Genomic DNA, 18,279 nt, shown 5'->3' on the forward strand with positions numbered 1-18,279 from the left:
TAGGCCTACCACCGTGAGTGTGAACTGGTAGTGGCCACCGTGTGTGTGTATATAGTAAGTCAGTATAGACTCACCGAGGGCAGGGTGGCACACACACAGCACAGGAAGTGGCCACATTTCCTGGTGGTGGTCATGCGGGCGGACTACAGGTGTCATCATAGCTGGTTGTGATCATTAACAGCTATTGAAGAATTTGAACGTGCATCTGCAGAACGTGCGTGGGAAACAAACACAGAAGGTCAGATGGGAGATTATGGTCCCTCCCCACCTTGCTCCACCCCCCTTACTCCCCGCAGACGTGTGTGTGTGTGTGTTTGTGTGTGTACAGTGCGCACCTCAGTCTACCTGTTGGAGTCAGATGTGTGTGTGTTTAACAGCCTGTGAAAGCCAGAGAGCAAGCAGTTTGTTTTCAGGAAGGTACTGTAGCTGACTGGTCAAGTGGCTGAAGTGGAGAACGACAGCTCTGGAGAGGCAGGTGGGGAAAAAGAAGAGGAAGAAGAAGAAGAAGAAGTGAACAAAATAAAACAGAATAAAAAGAAAGAAGTAAAGCAGACGAGACCAGAGAGAGAAAAAGAGAGAGAGAGAAAGTGGGAGGAGGGAGTTGTAGGGAGACTGGGGCCAGAGAGAGACAGACAAAGTGCAACGGTACATAGTGAAGAGAGAAAGACTGACAGCAGAGCACACATTCCCCAGAGGAGAGAGCCTGACAGAGAGAAAGAGAGGGAGAGGGAGAGAGACTGCTGAGAAGTTCAGTCTGACAAAATGCTGAGGAGGAGGAGAAGCGTGTCCTTTGGAGGATTTGGATGGTATGTTTTCTTTTCATTGGACGCTAATGTGGGTTTGTGTGTTTGTGACTGATTGCATTATGTTTGCACATGCTTGTGATCAATGTGCATATTATCATAATGTCTGTGTGCAGTTAGTTAGAATCATGCATTGTGCTGCTGAAGTGTGTGTTTGCAGGTGTTATGGGCGTGTGTGTATGTGTGATACAGAAATGTGCGGTTTTTTAATCGCAAAAGGAAGGATGGGTGGAGGGCCTGGTCTGCTCCTCTGTATCACACCTCTAACCCTGTGTGTGTGTGTGTGTGTGTGTGTGTGTGTGTGTGTGTGTGTGTGTGTGTGTGTGTGTGTGTGTGTGTGGTGGTACAGTTACACTCTGTGCTGTCTCCATTCAGGGAGGGATAACAATCAGTCAGGGATAACAGTCTGCTTTGTTTCTGCCATTGTCCCTCATTATGGGACTGTGTGTGGACACTGTGGCTCTCTCTCTCTGGTTGTGTGTTTTTTCCTGCTCTATTGGTGGAGAAAAGTTCCCATGATGCAGCTCTGAAGAAGAAGCTGCCAGGGAGCCCATTTAGCTCTGAATGCACCGACACACTCGGATGCAGTGTTTTTTTGTTGCTGGCTCCCCTGCTGCTTCTCGTTCTGACGTTGAAGAGCCGCTTCAGAGCACTTAACCTTCCCAGCTGGGCCGAGGCAGCGAGTCCTGCCAGACCGACTGGAGTGACCTGCAGACAGACACAGGCTCATCATCAGCACCACTTTAGGCCTACATGATTAAAGCAGAAGTAAGCGATCTGGTCGTTTTGGGTAATGCTGCGTTCCAGGCAGGCTTTTGAAACCGTAAATTACAGCTTCAAGTCACGACTTACGACTTTGTAGCGTTCCAGGCAACCCACTCGTGTTTTTCCGACCTGTTTTACCTGTGAAAGTCACTATAACGGCCAGTCGTAACTTCCGACCCGTGAACTCGTACCAGATCAAACTGGTACGACTTCACAGGTCGGAAAAACACGAGTTACGGGCTGCCTTGAACGCACCATAACAGTCCTCGTCCCTACGTCACCACATTCATGGTGTCCCTTGGCTGCACACACAGCCCTTCATGCCGTTCTCTCTCCTCATTGGATAAAACTTGTAGGATACGAGAAAAGTTTTCTCCTGGGCTCAGAGCAGAGCAGAGTGACTGACAGACCCGTGTTTCGGTCCAAACACTCTATGTAAGTGATTGCTGTCGGAAGATATAACTATTTAAGACTTATATTAACACAAAAATATCGCTTACTTCTGCTTTAATTAACAGGCTCAGTAGATAACAGCTGAAAACAAAACTGAGACTATTTCTTTAGCACTCTGTCACCTGTCAACGGTTGTATGCGGCTCTGGAAGGAATTATTCAAGAATTATAAAACGGAAAGGTGAAATCCGGCGATCTGATTGGTAGTTAACCATGGTATAATGAGCATAGGCTACTATTCTAAAGCCTCATCACAGCATAGGCTATCACTCCGCGTCAGGCACGTTTGACTGGTATGAATGGAAGTTGTTGTCATGTATCCATGACAACGGACTGTTGCAGTCCATAGCAAAAGACAGTCAGTGTTTTTACCAGAGCTGGCCCAAGACATAAGCAAACTAATGCTGCATTCATAACAACTCGGAGGTCGGAAATCCCAACTCGAAAATGTACGACTTCCGACATCATTGCGAACTCGGGAGAAAAAAAAACATGGATACCTGAAGGAAGTTTGGCATATCGTGGCTCATAGCTGAATACGAAAAATAAATGCAGCAGTAAATTATGTCTATTTTGGAGGAGAGGAGACGCCGCAGATGAGTGCACATATAATGTTATAACCTTGATAACAGTTAAACGTTATTCCCGTCACATACGATGACCACAATTTCACACCATACAACAATCACAGCTAAATATAAACGTATTTCATATAGGCTACTGCAATAATACACAAATATGCATTCAAACCTCAACAAATAACTTAAAATGTCTAAATTCTAACCGTTTAAGACGTTCGGAGCTCTGATATGATACCTGAGTTTCCGACCCGTAATTTCCGAGTTCGACGCCGTTCAATTCATTTTTTACAACTTGGAGCTCGTTTTTTTCCGACTTCCGAGTGTCTTGAACGCAGTATAAGCACCTGCTTGGGGCCCCGTGACCATTGAGGGGCCCCCAAAGGGCAAGTATTTTTTTTAAATTGTAGTGCGTAACTTCTGTCGACCCTTGGAGAAACTTAATTGTTGTTACATTTCAAATTGTTGTTGCACTTTGCTGTTGCAAAACCCAAAAATGTAAAGAGCAGATGATGTGTTTACAGTAAATGCATTGTCTTTTGGTTTATTTTGTAACTTTTAGTCGACCTTTAGGTGACATTCAGTATCCTAGTACTATATCAATTTAAATACTAAATGTAAATCAACTGCAGACTGCACTTCTAGCTGAATTTGGTGCCATTTCAGAATAAAAACCATAGATGGGTAAAAACCTGTCAGGATATGATGATTCATAATGACAGATTATGAAAATTAAATAGTAGCCTATTATTGGCAGTAATAGAGGGCACCAAAATAAAGATTTTGCTTAGGGCCCCATGGAGGCTTGGGCCGGCCCTGGTTTTTACAATGTTAAAAAATTGACTAAAGTAGTTGAATTCACATGTTTAAGGTTAACTTTCACCTCGGGGAGGGTTAACAATGGTAGAGGGGATTGAGCAGTGACTTTCACCTGAAAAAAAAGATGAGGAAAAGACGAGATGCAGAGCTAACTTGGAGCTAACGTCCGGAGAGGTGGGACTATTTTTTTCACAGTGGGGCTATTTTATTTGATAATATGTAGGCTATTTCTGGTTGAATAAAACTACATGAAATTGATTGCGTATTCCTCTTTCATATTGTCATTATTGGTAACCGTTCGTGATATATTGCTTAAGTAATCTTGAGTTGCATTATGGGAAAAACGTAGGATCAGGACATCAGAGTCTGCTGCTTCAGCCATGACCAAGCTGTACCAGGATGACAAAAGGATGATTTCTCCTAATCGAATAAACTGACAAACTGTGAAAAAACCTCTTAACAATTCATTTTCTTTATTATCATGATATAAAAAAAAATGCAAAAGTCGATAAAGACTGTTTGTAAAATGAATACCCTTTTTTTCGGGTATTAGAAAGAGAGGTGGAATTATCTTATTGGCTGAGGTTTTTCTTCTTAAAGGGACAGTATGTGAGATTTACCCCCATCTAGCGGTGCGGTTGCATGTCGGCACGTATTCTTGCTGTTGCGTTTACGTAAACTCGGGCAGAAGTCAGAAAAACAACACACGCTGCATGTATCAGGATAAACAAGCCTCTATGTAAACAAACGGTCCGCCAGCACGAGGCAAAACAATACAGGCGTGACAATATGTTGTCATGGTGATGTCGTATTGTTTACCTGACCCACGTTTTACCGGCTTTCTCTCGTCGAGTAAAATAACATCCAGTTGGTTTGCCGACGGCGTCACTCACGGCGTCATTCAGGTGTCTGACTGCACCTGAAGGCAACACCAGTGCCTCCGTCCTTCCTCACACTAGCTACACGGTGGTGACAGTTTTAACAGGCGCTGTCTGGAAAACTTTCTCCCCGAGCCGAGAAGCTCCGGCGGCCCGAGTTTGAGGTTACTTACAGCCACGGTGACACTGAACGTAAAACATGGCGATTCAACATGGCAGAGAAGGTTCGGTGAACCCCCCCCTGTATGTTTGTAACGACTTGTAACATCTCATTCTAAGGTACGAGAAAGCGCTCGTTTGTATGCGGGCGCGATTCCACTTCAGTGAAATACGTATTTATGAAAGCGATATTTGATTTTTGTCAATAAAAAGCCAATAAAGTCCCATACTGTCCCTTTAAAGATGTCTTGAAGGCTGAATATGAGATGAAAAGACTTCTTAAGCAGGATAAATCAGTTCTGCAGGCAAACTCATCCTAATTTAAAGCATAAGCAGAGCTTGTCTAGTGGATTACTCAGAAGATTTTAAAGGCTTTACCAGATTACATTCTGTATACAGCCAAGACAGATGACGTGTACATAAATGTGCCTTCTTACAGTAATATTCAACTCAATGATAGTAAATGGGGAAAAAAAACATGGAGCGCATTCAACGTCATGGTGTTATCACACCAACAGCCGGGTTTGAGGATGAATCCAAACGTACTGGTGTCATCTGGACTTTTCCTTTGTCATTTATATCAACCATCCACCTGCACATTCACATTGTGATCTCACTGTGAAAGTTTATACGCAAGTTTTCAGTTTTGTAATTGTCTGAACAAGTTAGGCGCAGTAGAAGACCATCTTGTGTAGCATTAATACTTGTATCTGAAGATTCATTGAGCTATCACATGTGTGCAGATAGTTCATACACACGGTACACACACGGTACACACACAATTTTACTATTCCCATCATTATCTTATATCTAAGTTGAAATTGTGTCATCATATATAAATACTTGGGGACCTTTTTTGACGACCATCTCAAATTTGATGTGAATACAGATTTTATAGTGAAGCGAGGACAACAGAGAATTCATCTTCTCAGGAAACTAAATTCTTTCTCTGTCAGGCCTGTTATACTCTGTCATTTTTATCAAGCATTTATCAAGCGCCTCGTGTGTTTTTCGTTTTGGTTTCATTGTCTTTCAGTCAAGGACAGAAACAGAACTGACTAGTATCGTTAAGTTCTGCTCTAAGATTACCAGAGTAAAACTAAGAGATTTAAGTTCCTTTTGCAACCAGCAAATCCTCCGAAAAGCAGAGAGCATGTTAGCCTCCCCCAACCATGTCCTTGCAGGTGAATTAGAGTTTATTTAGAGTTTATTTATTTAGCACACATTTAAATTCAATGGTGCACGGAGGGAACGAAGCCGGTTGGCTTGTACATAAGTTCCACCCCTATAACAAATTACAACAAGACAAATTTCTATGGCTAACAAATAAACATAGAAAAAAAGGAGATAAAGTGCATACATAATCAACGTTATATGAGCAAAATGAACAAAAATGAGAAAAAAAAAATCTAATTAGCTCTGTTGCCTTCAGGGCACCGTTATGCCCTTCCTATGTGTAAAACTAATCGCTTCTCTAAATCATTCGTCCCCTCTGCACTCAGACTTTTAAATTCCTCATAGGGTTTTTTTATTTTATTCTATTCTTTATTTCTTAAAAACTTTTTTTTCATATTATCATCCATCCCAAGCTCCATGTTGTCCGATGTGTGTTGTATTGACTATTTATTTATTGACTATCTATTGTGGGCCATTTGGCCATATAAACCAAGACAACCTGCTGCTCAAAATGAATTGCCCCTTGTGGGATTAATGAAGTTGTTTTGAATTTGAATTTGAATTTGAATGAAGCTTATACACATGACGGTTTGATCAGTTGGATGACTCAGACGTGAGGTGGGTAGTGGTGGTGTGTCGTCGTCTTAACTTTGTGGAGATGAAACGTGTGAGAGCAGCAGAGATATACACAGCTGCATCACAATATGAAAGAGGGCGTCAGATCCTGTCGAGGCAGTAAGATGTCACCATGGTGTGTAACTGCTCTACTGCAGTTCTGCTGATTGACATGTTTTAAAATGCATCGCGCAAGCATTTGTATAAACTGTAGCTCAGTATGAACCTCGGGGGCCAGAGCGGGTTAATGAGATGACCTGCACCGTCACAGAACCACCTCAGTCCTCTTTGCTCTGCGTCTGTTCCCGCTGCTGTGACGCAGCACCGCACTGCACTGCACAATGATATCGTTCAAAAAACACTGGTGAAACATTCAAATTATATTCAAAACATGCAGGTTTGGGTGCTGGTGAAGTAAAAATAGCACTCGCTCTTTACTTGTGCGCTTTGTTCATGTATGTGTGTGTATATACTATATATATATCTGTTTTGAATGTTGCATTTGCATGAAACACATCAGGCTTCAGTGTTCTGCACACTTCAGCCTCCAAATTAATGAGATTAAGGAATGAATGTCTTACTTAGTGACGCATGTTACAATAATCTAAATTAAGCACTGAGCACTCACATACGCACACATACACACATGCAAATGATGATGAACAAAATGCACAGTTAGATGCCTAATGTGCTGCCATTATGAGCAGTAAACAGCAGGTGAGCTGAAAAGTTGTGAATTTTGACCTGCTCGGATTTTCCATGTTGTTAGTATGAACACTTCTTAGTGAAGCATGAATAAAGCCCGCATAAACACGAGGCTTCCTACAACCAGTCTGAGCAGCTGTAAATCGTCCCTGCCACTGACTCCACACTGATACTCATCTGTGCTATACACTAACTGCGCTTCAGGCTTTATCTGTTCTGTATGAATTAGATAATTAATGGAAATTGGTGCATTTATTTTGGGATTTCATGACCTGGTTAGCTTAATTTCTCCAAGCCCTACCAAAAATACTGATAACTGTCTTTTTTACACATAAGAAACGTTGATATTCCTGTTTATAATTCATTGCAAGTCTGTGGTTTATGGTTTACACAACATGTATGCTGATCAACAACCTATAGCCCTATAGTAACACCAACTGATGTGATAGATAGATAGATAGATAGATAGATAGATAGATAGATAGATAGATAGATAGATAGATAGATAGATAGATAGATAGATAGATAGATAGATAGATAGATAGATAACACTGTCCTGCAGGAAATATTGAGGAACCCAGTAGATCAACTAAATGGATTTAAATTAGGATTTAAAAGACATTATTTTAATTTCGGACAGTACACTTGTAAATTCCAGTGACTATATAGGAAAATAGAGTTGTCCTAAAACTTCACTTGCACACTGGTTGGGTGCAAGACAAGTGAATGGAAGTGTGACAGGAGCAGCAATCACACATTTAATGACCATTGTTCAAAATGCCACAGCACTCATGGGACCCATTAATTACACCATGCATGAATGTCACGCCTCAGCCTCACCATCTCGATTTGCAAGTCTTCCGGTGTTTGCATCCTTGTTACTGTAAAACAAGAACACTTGGAGCAAAGAATTTAACTGCTGTTTGTGAGCAATTTGTATCAGGGAAGTGATCAATAATGTTTCTCTCTCTCTCTTGTGTGTGTGTGTGTGTGTCTTTGTCCTTCTCCAGGATCGACAAGTCCACTTTGGCTGCCCTGAAATCTCGGTAAGTTCTTCTTTAAATCCTGTTTTTTTTCTGCTTCTACTCTTCATTTCCCAAACATATCTCAGTACCAGGGAGAAGTGCATGTTCTGGTCTAAGTGAGTCACACAAGGCCACCGTTTCTGTAAATGTGCTTGTGGAGAAAATTCCTGGGAAGCACGGATGTGTAGTGGTTCACAAAATGAGGACTGAGGCTGCATCATGGGATCTTACAGTAAAAGCTTCTTGCAACCTGAGCCCTATTTCCACTTATTTTCCATCATGTTGATTGATTTTAAGTGAAACCTCAAACTATTGATTTGCTGTGATGATACCGCAGACTTTTTACTGTTTGACATTTTACTTGAAGATGTGCAGACAAACCTCAGGATTCATAACACTCACACTCCTCTGTGCTTTAGGAGGGAGAGATAGAAGAAAATGTATGAATAGATTATATATTTCATTTTACAGGTAATATAAATTGAATATTAATCAAAGCTAAAACAAAAGACATCATCAACAATGATGTTTTTCTATTAGGGCTGTCAGTTGATTAAAACATTTAATCCTGATTAATCACAAATTATTCAGGTGTGATTCAAATAATAGACTAATATATGACTTTATGCAAATGTTCCTTTACTCTATATTAACCATATACACCCTGGTAAATCTTGTCCAGGACCCCTCAAAGGCCTCACTGCATTTGGCATAAAAGAATGTGCTCAAATAACAACATGACCGCTCTGTCCGAGTGCTAACAGTTAGCAGAGATGGTTTAACTTGGTTGGTCAGGCCAAAGGTCAGAACGTGCATCAATCACACACCGAAAAACATACTGGCAAGAAAAGAAATGAGCAAATAAAAATTGTTTTTCTATATAGCTTACATGTGAAAATACAACTGATGGACCACAGTTCAAACTATTTACTTGTAGTTAGACTTATAGTTTTAAATATTGAAGGGATAGTTCAACATTTTGGCAAATTGGCCCATTACCATAATCCCTATAGTTTTAGGAGTAGGTTCGTTACCTTTAATTGTCGGTGCAAGATATATTTAGAACGGTGGAGCAGAGCTGTGAGCTGCTTGGAGTTGTTTTCTAGGCATATGCAGAAACTGCTTCCCGAAAAACTGCCCCTGACGGGAAAGCACATCAGCGGTTTTGCATGAATTTCCCTCTAAAACAACTCTGTCTGGTAACGTTCTGTTATTATCTCATAACGTGGTGAATGTGCAGGTCACAACTTGTCCACCAGAGCGTTTTGGAGTTGTTGGATTGTGTATTTGATGAGTTTGATGAGGGAAACCAAGAAATCCCATGAGCCTCCGTAACGTAGCTCTGAGCAGCTCACGGCTCTGCTCCGCCGTTCTTTAAATAGCTTGCACTGACAGTTAAAGGTAACGAACCTACTGCTAAAACTATAGGGATTATGGCAATGGGCCAATTTGCCAAAATGTTGAACTATCCCTTTAAGGTTGATATACATGTTTTTCCAATAAGCAGCATCCATGCAAAAACACAAGTTTTTTACCCACCAGACTTCATGGTGCTTCCTGGGTAGATTTTCTGAATAGGCACTTCACAGTTTTTCTACTGACATGTTGTTCAGACCTACACTGGCAGGATGAGAGTGGGATGAACAATGGTGCATCGTGTCAGACTGTCTGCAGCCCTGTCAGATCTCACATCTTACTGATGCTCTGTAAAACAGCGTTGTGAGTCACTCGTCGCCACCAACAAAGCAAAAATCCTCCACATGAATTCAAACCTTTTTTTTTTTTTCCCTTTCTTCCCCCGACTCGCCTCTGGTTCTTCTTATTTTCTTCCACAGGCACATACCCACACTAGACATGTGTAATAGGCCTTTTCTGTCCCATTTGTCAACCACAGAGGAATCATTTTCCCACATTATGTTGCTTTTACTGTAAGAACGAAATCAAATTTGATCGATCATATGCTACAGTAAAAACTTTAATCTGCAAAGCTGCTCCACCACTTACTTTGTTGATGCTTGATTTCATTAGATTGATGCCATTGCTCACTCTCGGTGTGGCCATTGTCTTTGTTTTGAAAACAAGAAGTGATTATGTCTACCATGTAATTTGGAGCTTCTGTTATGTTTTGAAGCTGCAATAAGAAGAAGTAGCACTAGAAATGTTGACATGTGGAGACTCTGAGTTGTGCAAGAGCTGCGTAGTGGTTGTTTGATGATGCACGTAGCAGCTCTTTAGTCAAATGAATTCAGGATGGGAGTGGAGAGCGAATGTGAATATCATTTACTCAGCTGTGTACCTGCTTCGTGTGATGTTCTTTGAGGATATTATTATGTGTGAGGAGCTTGTCTTTGTTGAAACAAACCACCGGCAAACCCCGCTAATGGAGGTTGCCGTAGTGATGGGAGGTGAAGGGCCTCCGTGTGTGTGTGTGAGTGTGTGTGTGGCAGTTTATATTAACTCTATCTGTATCTACTACATCCCTCATTATCCAGCCGATGGAAGCACATAAACACCACCGTCACTCCGACTCTGTCATGAATGTGCAACCTGTCGAACACTCTTGTATTTACTTTTTGACATAACTTGCATGCAGCATCTATTGAGAAACACAATCGTTTCAATGAAACTGCAAAAAAGTTTTCTTTTAATTTTATTTTTAAGAGTATTTTATCATAAAAACATACCTATTTAAAAGAAAAAATATGAATAAGACAGGATTCTGCTCTTTAATCAGGGAAAATGACCCAATGTGATCTTTCTGAAATCTTTGTGCTGTGGCAGATTTATTTTTTCACTTTAAAGGAGTGTGCGACATCGCTACATGACCAGAGTTCGCATTAATAGCTGTTTACTTATCATACCAGAAGAAACATTATAGGGTTAAACATCAACTCTTGTCTCTATTGTGCATTTTCTTCAACTTGAATTAGTATGCTCACCAGTTGGCCTTGACCCATCTTTTCACTCTCTAAAAGCTGTTTGGGAGGAACATTATAACATCTTCTCTTACAAACAACCATTTAAGTGCTTGAATTACAGATGGATGTGATGAGAAAGAAATAATATATTTTTTTGGAGTGTGGATAAGCAGCATTTCTACACCAGACATCCAGGGTTTTATTCTGAGTTAATTAGGAGCTGATCTGGCTGCAGCTTCATCATTTGTTTTTTTACCCTTGAGAATAAGTGATTTTCTTGGATTTCTACAGAATAAGAAGATAAACAACATTTCAAGATGTAGAGGGAGTTTTATGTTGAGGCTCATCACAGTGTTTGTTCTTAAACTTGGTCTCTGAAGTTTCTGTTGGTCAGAGTCTTTGGTCAAAGTCAAACCGTCCGATAACAACATGAATATACGTATGAGACACACGATTAAGATGCTGGACTTGGACTCTGGCGGCTGTATTGATGAAATACTAAACAAGGCAGGTTTGTAGTCAGCTATGTGTTTCAGACATAAAGCCTTGGCTCCCAAAATAAAAAATTACTCAGAGACTCATCTGTTATCTGCGGCGTTCTCACGCATGTCTCCCTCGGTCCCTGGCCAGGTGTCATTAGACCGTCTACTCTGGAGTGGCTCTGAATATGAATGAGTGCGTCGTGACTCCTGCTTGAGCTGCTCCTGACTGCGCCCGGATGCTGAATAGCACTGACGTGTGTTTGTGCGTGTTGTCGGATTCAGGTGTTAGATGTAAGAAAGCGTTGCAGAGACGAGCTCAGATAAGAGAGGATCAGAGATATACGTATTTTGCAGGGTTTTGCAAGGTTACACAAATGCTTGATGTACTGACAGGCTTGGTTGGAATCTGTATAACATTCATTAATGACACTTACCATCCTTTATTCATGATCTGTTGAGAGCTTAGGTGCACATGGAAGTATCATGTAGTGCTAATTATGCCTTTCTGAAATGTATAAAACAGTGGCTGTGTTTACATGCACTGCAGTACTCTGATATGAACCTGAATAAGATCATCTTCCTAATAAGACATTGCCATAGCATTATTGTGACTTTTATACACTTTATACTGCAGTTTAGTTTTCACAGGATTATTCAACAGTTGCCCTGTTTCAGAGCTGTTGAACTTATGTGTGTAAACTAAACTAATGGAAATGTGGCTATTCAAATAAGAGTTGTCATTTTGGGGGGAGGGCAAGAAACGTCAGCTATACAGTAGTTTTTTAGTGATATTGATATTATGTAATGTTTGGATTGGATGGGGATAAAAAGACAAAGAATGTGTCTACACTACTAGTGTACATCCCTGGCTTATCTACAATATGCTGGTTAACGTGTCAATGAGAATATTCCTGTAACACCTTATGCAGAATATTAGGCTACCTGAACCAGAGTATGGACTTTAATCAGAGTATGGCCTGTGAATATTTTCATTTGTCCAGGTCATAGTTGTCTCAAGGAAATTTAAATCGAATGCAACTGGACAAATAACCAAGTCCAGTTGCATTCGATTTAAATTTCCTTGAGAATCAGAATATGGTGTACATGTATGGTAAATATAGTCGACCCACATGGAAAGAACCAGGTTTTAATATAGGTTTGAATATAGGTGACATACATAAAATTGGCCGTTTTCATGTATACGCATATATGCTAATATATAGTAGTGCATATATGCAGCATATAGGCACAGATAAACTGCATATAGGTTTCATATATGCGCATATATATATATATATATATCCTATATATCCTCATGAGGATATAAACTGCATATATGAAACATATATGCAGTTTATCTGTGCATATATGCTACATATATGCACCATATATGGACCATATATATTGCATATATGAAATATATATATATGTATGTCACATATATTCAAACCTATATTAAAACCTATAGGTTCTTTCCGGATGGGGATGTAGTATTGAAGGGGAGGAAGGGCAGACTTAGACAAAAAGGAGAGTACACTAAAAGACAGATATTTGGACTTTCCCTTCAGCTGCTCTCATTATTCACTCTTCATTTGTATAACACCAGCGCTGTAGGTGCGGCGTGGCTGCTGCGGTTTTTCAGCCCTAACATGCACAGCTGGTCATGTTCGTGATTGATGACTTAAAATATACTCATTTTACTCAGTTGTTTGTTCTGCTAAACTCCTGCAACGAAGTTGTAGAGGGGAGGACTGCACAGGGAGATGGATACATCCAACAAGGATGAGAAGGACAAAAAGGGAAAGGTGTGAGGGGGAAGTGGGAGGCTGAGGGAACAAAAGCGTCTGATGGATGGCTCACTTCAAAGTTTGTGGCTGCAGGGCAACAGATGTGAGGATTTGATTTTGTTCTCTTCTCCCTCGTCTGTCCTGCCTGCCCTCGGTTCACGGTGAGCTCTTTATTCCTCCCTCGCTCCAACTTTCTCTCCCTCCTCTCTCGCCTCTGTCATTAATCCCCCAATCCGCCCTCCTCTTCCTCTCTTCTGCTCACGGTTACTACAAAGAGATCCATCCACCCTCTCTATACACACAGCACCTCATTAATAACTGAATAATCACACCTGTGTGTACTCCAAGTGTGTGCGTGTGTGTGTGTGTGTGTGTGTGAGCAAACACATGCATCTGTTTTGTCTTGAAGTGGTGTTGGTGGAGGGTAAATGAATATTATAAGTGGACAAACAGGGACAATAGAGGAGAGACAGGACGAAGCCCACAGTCAGAGGGGGAGAGGTTGCACCTGACCAGCTTGTTAACACTGTGCGACGAACGATGCCCCGCAAACTGTGGTGAGTAACCGCTGCACCTCTTCGGTGTAATTTCACACTGTCTGCATGTTCAGTTTCCCTTTCTGTGGCATCAAACCTGTTGTTTTATCTGCACAGGAGTTACTTTTCAGTTGTGCAACATGTTCAGTAAACAGCCTACTGCTGTTTCAGTTTCAGAAGATAGGCTACGTTCTGCTTTTGCACAAGATGACCAAAAAAGACAACGTGGTACATCTATTAATTATGGCACAGTTATTAGTATCAGGAAAAGTAATGTGATTCGACTGCTTTGATACAATATTGCACATTTTGGAGTAGCATTTTGCCGCAAAACATGTGTCTTTTACTGACATTTACTGCTTTTTGAGAGCTTTATAGGAATTTGATGAGACAGTGAATGCTTTAATATAATGTTAATACTCTTTAAGAAACTGTGTGGCTGAGTATGAAACAGTTTTTGCTCCTTTAAGATCTGATATCTATGGTGAGAAGCACTTATGCTGCTTTTATTTTATGTACAAGTTGCTCTATTAATCAAATCTCCTTTAAGAGGTGATAATATTTCACAGGGCTGTCGTTTGTGCCAGTGTAGATTTCATTGTGCGTCTCTAAACAGCAGACCTGTTGATTTCTCAGTGTGTGCACTACGATGCAAAATGCATGTAAATCCTGTATCGTGGTGGGAGGGGAGGCTGGATTAGAGAATTTAATAAGAAAGTAAAGAGGAAAGCTAAGTTGAATTGTGGTCCTGCAGTGTTGGACTCAGCATATGGGAGCAGAAGGTAATAAAGCACAGACAGTTCAGGATATTTGATGGTTTCAGGCTTGAAGTCCTTCAGTCAGCGCTGATACAGATCAGATGATTGCTTTGTTGTGTGAGGAGGATACATGGGGTATCAGCCTGACGGTTAAATCTGTTTCTATAAGAAAAGCTATCACACGTCTGAGCTGCTGTTTCTGCTGCGTGACCACAGTGGATTTATCGGAACATAAAACTTTATTTGTTATTTTATTTTTTAGATTCAACCACAATTTTTCTTTTTATCTGCCGATTTTCTGACTGGAAACCATCCGTCTGCCTCCTTCCACAATGTTATTAAAGGAATACACCAACTTTTTTTTTCGTGTCTTGCCTCACTCCCGAGTCCATGACCAGCAGATAGACACCATCCTTTCGACTGTGCGTGCAGTAACAAAGGAGATAGAGCCGTATCGCCCGTAATTAGCTTAGCTCAAACGCTGGAAGTGTATAGGTAGTGTTAGCCTGCCTCCTACCCGAGCCGAAATCAGCAGTCAGAAGCTGATTTCATTTTAGCTCTAAACTCCGTAAATATATCACTTTATCGCCGTTTCAAACATTTTTAGGCGAGAAAGTAGCCGTTTAGATCAGCAGTGTGTCGTTAATTTGTCTAAATACCAGCTGTTTACAATTTTGTTTGGACGAATTTGGCGCTACTCAAGCTAGCCGTTGTGACCAACGCACAAAAAATAAAACACCCGTTGCCCTTTACATACAGAAAACCATGATAGAATTAGTGCTTTTACTTTGAAATAGGAACTAACCTACCCTCGATGTAGCTAGCTTGAACCAAAATAAACCGTCTTTGCTTGAACCCTCCGTTTTGACCGATCTCGTCCCGTTACCGGCATTTGACCGCTCAAGATGCCTTACCGGAGAGTTTTGTCAGCTCTGAGACGAAGATCGGCCCGCCGGTTTCCGTTTAGAGTTGCTGAAGAGTTTCTCTGATGACTTTAGGTGGAGGCAGGCTAACACTACCTATACACTTCCAGCGTTTGAGCTAAGCTAATTAGTGGTGCGCCAGCTTTGCCCGCATCTTCCTTGTTACTGCACGCACAGTTGAAAGGATGGTGTCTATCTGCCTGTCATGGACTCGGTAGTGAGGCCAGACACATAAAAAACAATGTTGGCGTATCCCTTTAACGTGTGTGGGTGTGTTTGCACCAGACAGTCTGCAGTCTGCACTGCTGTTAATTAGACGTTGATACTTGTCATACATTATTCCTGTCCTCCCCCCGCACCTCATGTCTGCCACTCTCTGCCTGGATCAAGCAGAGCTGCAGCTTACATCTTAGTGTGTGTGTCCGAGCTGACATGCTGCAGACAGCTATGTGATGCGGATCTACAGGCACCTGTTGTGTTTCCTCTCTGCTTTTCAGGAACAAGGCTGCAGCTGGGTGATAGATTGATCTGATTTCTAGACTAAGTTAGCAATAAAATTCACTATTTTCCTGTTAAAGCAGAGGTAAGCGATCCGGTCGTTTTGGCTAACTTCTTGTCAGCCGATGGAGTTAGCAGTCCCCCGCCCTCGTCATGGATCTATTGGTCCTCGTCCCTACGTCACCACATTCACGTGCATCCCTTGGCTGCACACACAGCCCTTCATGCCGTTCTCTCTCCTCATTGGATAAAGCTTGTAGGATACAAGGAAGTATACAAGAAGTTTTCTCCTCAGCTTACAGCAGAGCAGAGTGACTGACAGACCCGTGTTTAGGACCAAACACTCTATGTAAGTGATTGCTGTCGGAAGATATAACTATTTAAGACTTATATTAACACAAAAATTCTGCTTACTTCTGCTTTAATATCCCTTTTCGAACCGCATCAAACTCTGCAATGTTAGATTTGATTTGATATATTTTTCTCACACATAAGAAAAGGGTTAAATAAGTTATAGTCCACCTTAGTTGAACTGTTGTGTGGACTGACAGGCAGGATGAGAACGAAGCTGAGATTGAACTGGAGTCAGGGGATAAATGGGTTTTCAGAAAATATGAAAGAGGCCTTCTTGAAAAGGAGCAGTACTAGAGCATGATAAGAGGAGGGACCTTTCTTCTTCTTAAAAAAAAAGACCCCTCCCCTTATCGTTGTCTAGCCCAGTTTGGCGGTGGGGCCAGGTGTAAATGTTATCTGTCTGCCAGCATCATGGAAAAGAGCAAATGGGCTGCTGCTATTTCTGGAGCCTGGCATTTACTCTATCTCCCGGTGCCCCTCTCTATATTGCGGGGAACGATGGGAGTTGTGGCCGTCGAACAAACACAGGACCAAACGTCTGCTGCCGGTATCATATTGACTTTAGGTATAGGAGATGGCTTATTAAAGCTCAAGGCTCTGCTCTGCTGCACGTAGAGAGAAGAAGCAATGATTAGTCACAGGGAGGTTGTATGCAGCTTTAATGAGCTGTCAGCTTTATTGTGTTTTGCTTATTGGAAGCAGTTGTTGATATAGAGTACACACAGTTACAGTCTATTACCTAAGCTGATACGAGCCTGCAGGCAGTGGCATGGAGGAAAGCAGAGCATTGCTAATGGAGGACAGGATTTCAGACAGGGTTTATTTGCCCCAGGTGAAAGCCGGGGTTAATTTGAGAGCACACGTACATTATACACACACATACTGTAGTAAGCTACGGATTGACACACGCCTCGTAGCCCAGTTTCACTTCACTCTTTCAAACAATACAGCCCCAGGGCCGTGAGTGAGTGTGTGAGTTTCTTTCCCCTGCGCCTCCGGGTGATTATATGAGTGTGAGTGTGTGTCTGTGTTTGTTTATGAGAACAAGGTAGAGAAGCCCCGACCACAAGGTTAAAGAGGTGCTTCATGTCAGAAGTATGATGTGGGAAGTGGTAGGACCCCACCCATCCTCAGTAGCCGAGGGGAGGATGTCACACTTCCTCTCCTCTCGCACCTCCAACTCCAACAAAGTTCAGATGCTTATATCACTTCACCTCTGATCTTTGAAATACATTCTTCCAAATAATTATAACATTTAATCTTATTTTAGTTCGATTTTCTTTTAAAATTAAATGGAACCAATGATCAAATTCACAATTTATAGCCTCACTGATCACAGCATTGATAAAAAATTATCTCAATTAATTTTTTTCTTTGATTGATTTACTTTTAGAGGCTGAGACAAGAGAGAAGAAACTTTGTCTCTTTTGGTCATAAAAGCATATTTTCATGAGTCATTGTCGAAGCTGCAAAGACTCTCAACCTGTTGAAAACTGCATTTAATTTGACTTTTGAAAGGACTGGCAATGAACTGTACTGTAGTAACCCCTGGTCTGTTCAATGTTCAATGAATTTATGCCATGTGTTTGTTAAACCTCATTATATTTGCAAATAAAACATTGTGGGAAAAAAAGAGAAAAATCTTAGTCAGATAACCTAATCGTCCCACGTGGTATAAAAACCAGCATGTTTGCAGGTGTGTCCACATGAGGGAGCCACCTGCATGTAGTTTGTCTCAGAGGAAACTCAGTGTGCTGTGACGAGAAACGACCACTAGAGGGAGTGAGTTCTCTATTCTCACGCTTGATAAATCAGCGTCAGCCTCTGATCCACCGTCATGTCCACCTGTTGGAGCTCACACTGGGAAGAGCTCCATGTGATTTAATGACATTCACAAAGAAACTAATGCAGTCTTTTTTCTTCTTTTTTAATTTTTTTTTAAATCCCCCCCACTAGTTAAACCAATAGAAATGAGCTGCACATCCATCAATTTAGATAAGACCAGAAACAGATGTGTAATCATGTCTCATTTGAGTTGTGCTCATGTT

General features: G+C 41.3%; 1 protein-coding gene across 1 annotated transcript in view; it reads left to right on the forward strand.

The window, feature by feature from the left end:
• Nucleotides 1-304: 304 nt before the first annotated feature.
• Nucleotides 305-18,279, forward strand: part of rap1gap2a (RAP1 GTPase activating protein 2a) — a 102,516-nt gene continuing 84,541 nt past the window's right edge. The window contains exons 1-2 of the mRNA XM_083985846.1: nt 305-806; nt 7,961-7,996. Of these exons, the coding sequence (XP_083841972.1) occupies nt 763-806; nt 7,961-7,996 (80 nt within the window). The 5' untranslated portion in view covers nt 305-762. The remainder of the gene's footprint in view (nt 807-7,960; nt 7,997-18,279) is intronic.

Source organism: Trachurus trachurus (assembly GCF_905171665.1).
Source record: "Trachurus trachurus genome assembly, chromosome: 13".
Taxonomy (NCBI): domain Eukaryota; kingdom Metazoa; phylum Chordata; class Actinopteri; order Carangiformes; family Carangidae; genus Trachurus; species Trachurus trachurus.